The sequence below is a fragment of the Limulus polyphemus genome, unplaced genomic scaffold, assembly GCF_000517525.1.
Source record: "Limulus polyphemus unplaced genomic scaffold, Limulus_polyphemus-2.1.2 Scaffold8619, whole genome shotgun sequence".
Classification (NCBI taxonomy): domain Eukaryota; kingdom Metazoa; phylum Arthropoda; class Merostomata; order Xiphosura; family Limulidae; genus Limulus; species Limulus polyphemus.
Window position 1 is genome coordinate 762 of NW_013674229.1, and position 9,577 is coordinate 10,338.

At 34.3% G+C, this 9,577-nt stretch overlaps 1 protein-coding gene across 1 annotated transcript in view; it reads right to left on the bottom strand.

The window, feature by feature from the left end:
• Positions 1–298: 298 nt before the first annotated feature.
• Positions 299–9,577, bottom strand: part of LOC106475464 (protein lev-9-like) — a gene marked incomplete at both ends in the record, with an annotated part of 16,438 nt that continues 7,159 nt past the window's right edge. The window contains 5 exons of the mRNA XM_022379560.1: positions 299–511; positions 2,055–2,249; positions 3,296–3,490; positions 6,643–6,981; positions 7,075–7,257. Of these exons, the coding sequence (XP_022235268.1) occupies positions 299–511; positions 2,055–2,249; positions 3,296–3,490; positions 6,643–6,981; positions 7,075–7,257 (1,125 nt within the window). The remainder of the gene's footprint in view (positions 512–2,054; positions 2,250–3,295; positions 3,491–6,642; positions 6,982–7,074; positions 7,258–9,577) is intronic.

The window sequence follows — 9,577 nt, forward strand, 5'->3', positions numbered from 1 at the left end:
CTCTCAGTGTGTGATTTAGACAAACATAAGGACTGACTGTGATCTTACCCCAGGTAGGCACCTTCACTCTCAGTGTGTGATTTAGACAAACATAAGGACTGAGTATGATCTTACCCCAGGTAGGCACCTTCATTCTCAGTGTGTGAGTTAGACAAACATAAGGACTGACTATGATCTTACCCCAGGTAGGCACCTTAGTGTGTGAGTTAGACAAACATAAGAACTGACTATGATCTTACCCCAGGTAGGCACCTTAGTGTGTGAGTTAGACAAACATAAGGACTGACTATGATCTTACCCCAGGTAGGCACCTTCACTCTTAGTGTGTGAGTTAGACAAGCAGGTGGGTTGGGAAGCAATCTTCCCTCTTTGCAATGTGTAGGGTTAATGTCAGCTTTGACGTAGTCCGGTTTACAATCATAGGAAACTGACGAACCGTGGGAGATGGTCAAACCTGCTCTGTAGCCGGACAGGTAGTAGCCATGGGGAATGGTGGGTAATTCACAGGGCCCTAAAAACAAAACAAAAATCTTTACTTTGTATATGGATTAATATTAAAGTATTCTTTGTCAGCTCGCACATGAATCTATATATATATATATAAAGATGAGTAAGTTTAATCAAACAAGTTCGGAGATTACTAACCCTAATTACACTAAAAATCATACAGTAATGTCAGTTTTCTACCAGGGCAGACCTCTAAACTAATCACGTTTTCTAAACCGCATCTATTTTATCAGACAAACCAATGTGAGGTAATTCATCATTATATCTTGAAACACAATGACACTCACTGGTACAATTCTAACTAAATACCTTTATTATATTGTAAACACTACATTTTTTATCATACATATATTAGATATGCTCCTTCACCTTCTTATTTTTCGTGGGAAAAATTCAACATAAAGGATGATAGGTTAAGGGTCTAAATAATAACATATAAATAATGTGGTGTGACAGGTCACTAATGTGTTGTTGTATAACACAGTAGGCATATGGGAAAATACAGGTCACTAATGTGTTGTCGTTTAACACAGCAGGCATAGGGGAAAATACATGTCACTAATGTGTTGTTGTTTAACACAGTAGGCATAGGGGAAAATACAGGTCACTAATGTGTTGTCATTTAACGCAGCAGGCATAGGGGAAATACAGGTCACTAATGTGTTGTCGTTTAACACAGCAGGCATATGGGAAAATATAGGTCACTAATGTGTTGTTGTTTAACACAGTAGGCATAGGGGAAAATACAGGTCACTAATGTGTTGTCATTTAACGCAGCAGGCATAGGGGAAATACAGGTCACTAATGTGTTGTCGTTTAACACAGCAGGCATATGGGAAAATATAGGTCACTAATGTGTTGTTGTTTAACACAGTAGGCATATGGGAAAATACAGGTCACTATTGTGTTGTTGTTTAACACAGCAGGCATAGGGGAAAATATAGGTCACTAATGTGTTGTTGTTGTTTAACACAGTAGGCATATGGGAAAATACAGGTCACTATTGTGTTGTTGTTTAACACAGCAGGCATAGGGGAAAATATAGGTCACTAATGTGTTGTTGTTTAACACAGCAGGCATAGGGAAAGGGCATCTCACTAATGTGTTGTCGTTTAACACAAATGGCATAGGGGAAAAAAGCAAGACAATAATATATTGTGTTTTAACAAAGGAGACATCTGGCATAGGGGAAAAGGCATGGCAGTAATATGTTATAACACAGGAGGCATAGGGAAAAGGATTTAACAATAATATGTTGTACGATATCTTTAAGAATCAAATCTGTGTTTGATATAGGTGTTTGTCATCTTATACGTATATCAAACTGTCGTAGGTGTTTGTCATTTTATACGTATATCAAACTGATGTAGATGTTAGTCATCTTATACGTATATCAAACTGATGTAGGTGTTGGTCATGTTATACGTATATCAAACTGATGTAGGTGTTGGTCATGTTATACCCATATCAAACTGTCGTAGGTATCTGTCATCTTATACGTATATCAAACTGTCGTAGGTGTTTGTCATCTTATGGATTAGGCTTACCTGCAACACACTTGGGTAGGCTGCCTGTGGTCCACTCTCCGTACCAACAACGAAGGGACTCGACTCCAACAAGCTGGAATCCTGGGAAGCAGTTTAATCTCACCACTTCTCCGTGGTCCACGGACTCCCCAAATTTCACAACTTTCTGGAAGTAATGGTAGTGTCCATGTTCTGTCTTCGGTATAGCACAAGGCACTGGAGTTTAAACAAGTATGTATAAATCTATGGTAACAGGATCATGCGACACAAATGTTCAATCTCTGTAAGTCAACGCTTGAGAGAGTATATTCACAGAATAATTAAGTTACAGGAGAATTTAAAGATCTGCAATAGGTTTATAAAATGTGATCTGTTTGAGTTTATATTCACAGAAACTGTAGGTAGAAGAATATAAACGTCTGTAATACGTACACAAAATGTGATCTGTTTGAGTTTATATTCACAGAAACTGTAGGTAGAAGAATATAAACGTCTGTAATACGTACACAAAATGTGATCTGTTTGAGTTTATATTCACAGAAACTGTAGGTAAAGGAATATAAACGTCTGTAATACGTACATAAAATGTGATCTGTTTGAGTTTATATTCACAGAAACTGTAGGTAGAAGAATATAAACGTCTGTAATACGTACATAAAATGTGATCTGTTTGAGTTTATATTCACAGAAACTGTAGGTAGAAGAATATAAACGTCTGTAATACGTACACAAAATGTGATCTGTTTGAGTTTATATTCACAGAAACTGTAGGTAAAGGAACATAAACGTCTGTAATACGTACACAAAATGTGATCTGTTTGAGTTTATATTCACAGAAACTGTAGGTAAAGGAATATAAACGTCTGTAATACGTACACAAAATGTGATCTGTTTGAGTTTATATTCACAGAAACTGTAGGTAAAGGAATATAAACGTCTGTAATACATACACAAAATGTGATCTGTTTGAGTTTATATTCACAGAAACTGTAGGTAAAGGAATATAAACGTCTGTAATACGTACACAAAATGTGATCTGTTTAGAGTATGTTGTAAGACATGTATTACAAAGTCGAGTCAGGAAGAAGGAGACCGTATTGGTAGAACATATAGAAAGTTATTAAAATAAAGTAAATGAGAAGGAAAGTAATTTGTAAAAAAATGTGATAAATTTTGGAAATTAAATACTAGTTCACTCAGTGAAGGATTCTCATTCTGTTAGCAAGGTCGTGGCCAACATTCAAGATTCATTCGTCACGTACGGGTAATACACTTAGGTTCTCCGGGCTTCCAGCGCCCTCTGGCGCAACGGATCCTGTTTTTCTTCAGATTAAGACCGTATCCCTTGGTACAGCGCACCCGGAGTTTTGTCCCATGAGGCATGGAGCTGTTTCCTGTCCCCAGTCGCAGGATGTCCACTTCCATCACTGGTGTTTGGGGGATTGGTGTGCAGGGGTCTGTGAAGAGACAAGATGTTGTCACTCTTATCTACGTTATCTTGGTTGTAAGTGTAACATGTGTAAGTACACATCATACCACACATTCTTACAAAGTTCTGACTTTTAAATGGCGTTTGGTTTTGCCAATATAGGAGGCCTTACAGTCTCCACACGTGTAAAGATAGACAAGCCTACCGTATGCTTGCTATACGACACAAGGTTTGCATTTTAAAGGGCATCTATACAAAGTTAGATTAAAACATTTTCAACTGTATATTAAACATATAACATAAAGTTTGTTCTATGGCACATCGTTATAAAGTTACATTACAACATTTTCAACTGTATATTAAACATATAACATAAAGTTTGTTCTATGGCACATCGTTATAAAGGTACATTAAAACATTTTCAACTGTATATTAAACATATAACATAAAGTTTGTTCTATGGCACATCGTTATAAAGTTACATTACAACATTTTCAACTGTATATTAAACATATAACATAAAGTGTGTTCTATAACACATCTTTATAAAGTTACATTACAACATTTTCAACTGTATATTAAACATATAACATAAAGTTTGTTCTATAACACATCTTTATAAAGTTACATTACAACATTTTCAACTGTATATTAAACATATAACATAAAGTTTGTTCTATAACACATCTATACAAAGTTACATTACAACATTTTCAACTGTATATTAAACATATAACATAAAGTTTGTTCTATGGCACATCTTTATAAAGTTACATTGAAACATTTTCTATTGTATGTTAAGTATACAACTCAAAGTCTGTGTTTTATAACACATCTTGTGTGTTTGATGTACGACATAGAGTATTGTAATGGGCTAGCTACATGTTACAATAAAGTAAATTTGTGAGAATAGGCCTAAAAAGATCTGAATATGACGTCACGAACATCGAGTAACTTCAGGGAGTATTGAGAAAAGCGAATACATTATAAATACGAGAATCATTGCAGTATCGAGTAGTCTAGTGTCAGGCAGGTTAGTTCAATAAGTATTTTGTTTGAATGAAGTATTTGGATTAGCGTGATTCAATTACTCGATCGTGAATTTTTACAAGTATGTTTATCTTTACGTTAGTCTTAGTACTATCAGCGAGATATTTCCGTTTGAACGTCATTTGTAAACTCAGGCCTACTAGTTACGACAGAGTACAAGCTTGTAGAAACATTAAGAAAGAGTTGTTATTGTAATGTAGACTGGACTTATATTCACCAAATAATTTAAAAGAACCCGTCTAACATCATTCGTTTTATAAAACATCGTTTCAAATTAAACTAAAACACTTTATACTGTGTGTTCGTTATACGACACAAAGTTTTCGTTTTATAACACATAATTTTAAGTTAAACTAAAACACTTTATACTGTGTGTTCGTTTTACGACACAAAGTTTTCGTTTTATAACACATCATTTTAATATAATTAAGACACTTTATACTGTGAGTTCGCTATATGACACAAAGTTTTCGTTTTATAACACATCCTTTCAAATTAAACTAAAACACTTTATACTGTGTGTTCGTTATACGACACAAAGTTTTCGTTTTATAACACATAATTTTAAGTTAAACTAAAACACTTTATACTGTGTGTTCGTTATACGACACAAAGTTTTCGTTTTATAACACATCCTTTCAAATTAAACTAAAACACTTTATACTGTGTGTTCGTTTTACGACACAGAGTTTTCGTTTTATAACACATCATTTTAATATAATTAAGACACTTTATACTGTGTGTTAGGCATACAACACGTATTTTCGTTTTATAACATCCTTTTAAGATAAACTAAAACACTTTATACTATGTGTTTCTTCTACAACACAAAGTTTGTTTTATAATAAATAATCTTTATAAAGGTACGTTAAAACATTTTTTACTGTTTGCCTGTTCTACAACACAAAGTTTGTTTTATAATAAATAATCTTTATAAAGGTACGTTAAAACATTTTTACTGTTTGCCTGTTCTACGTCACAAAGTTTATTTTATAATAAATCTTTATAAAGGTACTTTAAAACTTTTCTACTGTACTTATAATTTATTAGTGAAAGCAAAGCAGTGTATGAAGCAATATTTGGGCCACATTATAACTTCCACAATACCTAGAGCTGACGAAGACTTTCGGGCTAATCAAGCTGGCTAGGATAGGACAAGTATTTTTTTTTACATACCAGACCAAAGTGCTGGCAGGCCAGCAAAGAGTTACGCCCTCTCTTTATTATCAACTTTATTTAAGTTATTTATAAATCCAAATTACGGTAAGAAGTAATAACAGAATTATGTATTTACTTTTTCTTGAATTGAGCTTTACTATCATCGAACTATCAACCGCGCGTCGTCAACATTTTATACTGTATGTATGTATGTGACACGTCTTCAGGTTGTCTCTTTTATTATAACACTTTGTTACAGATATCAAGTCTGGCTTTAGAAACGTTTTGTAGAAAACATTAGCAGGTTGTGTTGTTCCTTGAATTGAGTTTTACTATCAACCGCGCGTCGTCAACATTTTATACTGTATGTATGTATGTGACACGTCTTCAGGTTGTCTCTTTTATTATAACACTTTGTTACAGATATCAAGTCTGGCTTTAGAAACGTTTTGTAGAAAACATTAGCAGGTTGTGTTGTTCCTTGAATTGAGTTTTACTATCATCGAACTATCAACCGCGCGTCGTCAACATTTTATACTGTATGTATGTATGTGACACGTCCTCAGGTTGTCTCTTTTATTATAACACTTTGTTACAGATATCAAGTCTGGCTTTAGAAACGTTTTGTAGAAAACATTAGCAGGTTGTGTTGTTCCTTGAATTGAGTTTTACTATCAACCGCGCGTCGTCAACATTTTATACTGTATGTATGTATGTGACACGTCCTCAGGTTGTCTCTTTTATTATAACACTTTGTTACAGATATCAAGTCTGGCTTTAGAAATGGTTTGTAGAAAACATTAGCAGGTTGTGTTGTTTCTTCTAACTCGTGTTCTTCTATACATAATATCAACTTCAGAACTCGTACGAGAAACGTCAACATTTATTTAAAATTACACGTTAATCTCTGATTTCTTACCTCACCGTAAAGTTTTTTACAGCAGTAATAGAAAGTGTCTTATTTCTACTAACCTTTCGGTCGTCTCCTTTTCTTCCGACCGACATTTCTGTTCCTTTCTCCAGCTTTTCTCCTCTTAACCCGCCGGAGAAATCTTTCCCGAATGGACCGTGTCCAACGGATCCGGGGGTGTGATCCCTTAACACACCGGGGAAGGTAGGTAGGGCTCCACTTACCGTCCACGCACGTTGCCCCTGGAGGTCCGTCCATCAGCATGTAGCCACGGTTACACTCATACATGATTTGTCTGTTGTTGGTGACCTTCCGAACGTAGGGCCGGTAGTCGTACATACCCATGTGGCCCACGAGTAGCACCCGACCGTTAGGTAGGTACCCGGGGAAGGGGCAGTAGACTGTGGGACGGACAATGAAACCTAGGCTACAGATTTCTACCTTATAAAGTCAACTAAATCTACACAGCACTAGTTAACATTCTACCTACTTACCCTCCTCGCAACGCGGAGTGTCACTGGTCCACTTGCCAAAGTTACACGTAGTGAGATTCGGGCCGACTAGCTTGTAGCCATCTTTACAGCGGTACAAGGCCGTCATGTTGTGGTCGGTCTTAGGAGCTATCACCATGCCATGCTTCGGCTGTTCCGGCAGGTGTTTGCAGCGAGCTGCAAAACGATATTATCTTATATAAAGCTTTTCTTCCAGTGGGGCAAAATTATCAACTAATACTACGACTTTTGATACAAACGTCAGAGATCTACAGGGATTTTAGGAAACTGTATCACAGACCAAATTATTTAAGTAATGTAAAATAATCATAGATCTACAGGGATTTTAGGAATATTTTACATTACTTAAATAATTTGGTCTGTGATACAGTCATCATAGATAAACAGGGATTTAAGGGATATTTTACATTACTTAAATAATTTGATATGTGATACAATCATCATAGATCTACAGGGATTCTAGGTGTATTTTACATTACTTAAATAATTTGACTAAAGAGTTGCCATAGTTCATGAACTGAACTTTGGTGAATTCACATTGTACCGATGGTTTGTTTCGAAAGTTCTGTATTTCTTGTGAATTTCCCAGTTTTTAACGATAACTAAAATGATTTAAGTCTGGCATCTAAACATAATAAATTATGTAATAAACACAGAAAAAATTAGTGCTCTTAACTCTCAACAATATGATAAATATAATTTTTCTGTAAACAATGATATTTAATAGATAAATTAAAGTAGCAAAGATCAAAGCGCATAGGCATAGGTATTTATTTACATAAATGTTTACATGTTTCATATACGGTGGTTCGAAACATAAAATAGTGTTTTTATATTATCTTTACGTAAAAACCACTTCATGTTTTTTATACTCATTTTCATCAAATCTTAAAATGGTTAACAAATTATATGTTCATGATGACGAGAAACCCACTTGAAGTAAAAATATATAGCAGAGACGGTTGGTACGAGTATTAAAAACTTTAATTAAAATAAAGTTTTTAATACCCATACCAGCCGTTTCTGCTATACACATTATACGTTGTTATAAGCTATATTTTATAATGTCGTAATTTGTTTTTCGCCAGAGAGAGCTGCGGGCCAAAAAAATGACGTTAGACCAGATAGGCCTAGAACAGCCGGAAAATTCTAGGACATTTGACATCAAATTTTCTAGTACATTCGAGAGTAGGTTATAAATACATGATTAGTGAAGCATCAAGAGATAATTAAGTGTGAATTGGTCAGAATGTTTCACTCAGATTTTGTTTATAATCGGAAAGAGCAAATATGTTGATTTTTACATTAGTAAGATCAGTTTGCATCATTTGTAAACGTAGGCCTACAACAAGCTACAACTGTGTACAACTCTTATAGCTTGTAGAAACGTCAATGAAGAAATAAACTAATTTGTTATAGTTTTTCATGAATTACACTTTGAATTACTTTCACTAAATAGAGGGTGCGACAGAAGAGGGAGGACGTAGAAAGGTTAAGCTCTTATAAATTTCTGAAAGTTATTTACTATCATTATTATAATTTGTAGTAATTTGGGTTAAATAGCACAATAATAAATAGATATAGTACGATTGGTAAATAAAAGTAAGACCGTCAATGTTTTAAGTTAGAGTTTAGTAGTGTAAATTACTACAACGTTAATATATGCTTAGTATGTGTAATGGTACTTTAGACCTAGATATATTGTTTTATTAAATAAATACAATCTAAAAACTAGTTTATTGTCTCCTGGTGTTTTAAGAATTAACTTGTTTACTTGAACTTAGATCCATTATTTTAAATTCAGCTTATAGATATAGGTAGGTTATAATATAAATCAGGCTAAATACATTTTATTATTAACGTTACGTATATTATTTTAGTAAATTATTACGTTCTGTATAATTATAGATAAACTTTATTACTTTAGTGTGAAGAGAAAATAGTAGATAAAATAATATAATTGGTTCTTAAACGTTAGGCTTAACAGTAACAGTGTTAACAATAGGCTACTGGTATTGAGTATTTATTTCAAGGCTATAAGTATAAATACAATGGTTAAGACTAGTGTAGTCATTTAACAAAGTTTAGAATTTTATTGGATAGTCAACATGGTTTCACTAAGGGAAAATCTTGCCTTGCGAATCTTTTGACATTCTTTGAAAAGGTTACTGTTTATGTAGATGAGGGTAAGGGTGTAGAGTTGGTGTGTATGAATTTTCAGAAAGCATTCGAGAAGGTGCCACATAAAAGGCTTGCAAAAATATCTCTGTTGGTGTGGGGGATAAATTAACAAATTGGACAGAAGAATGGCTGGATGAAAGAAAGCAGAGGGTTGTTACAATTGGAGTTCAGTCAAACTAGATTAATGTCACAAGTGGGGTACCTCAGGGGTCAGTCTTAGAACCTTTGCTCTTTTTAATTGACTTCAATGATATAGATGAAGGAATGGTCAATAAATTATTTAAATTTGCAGATGATATTAAGG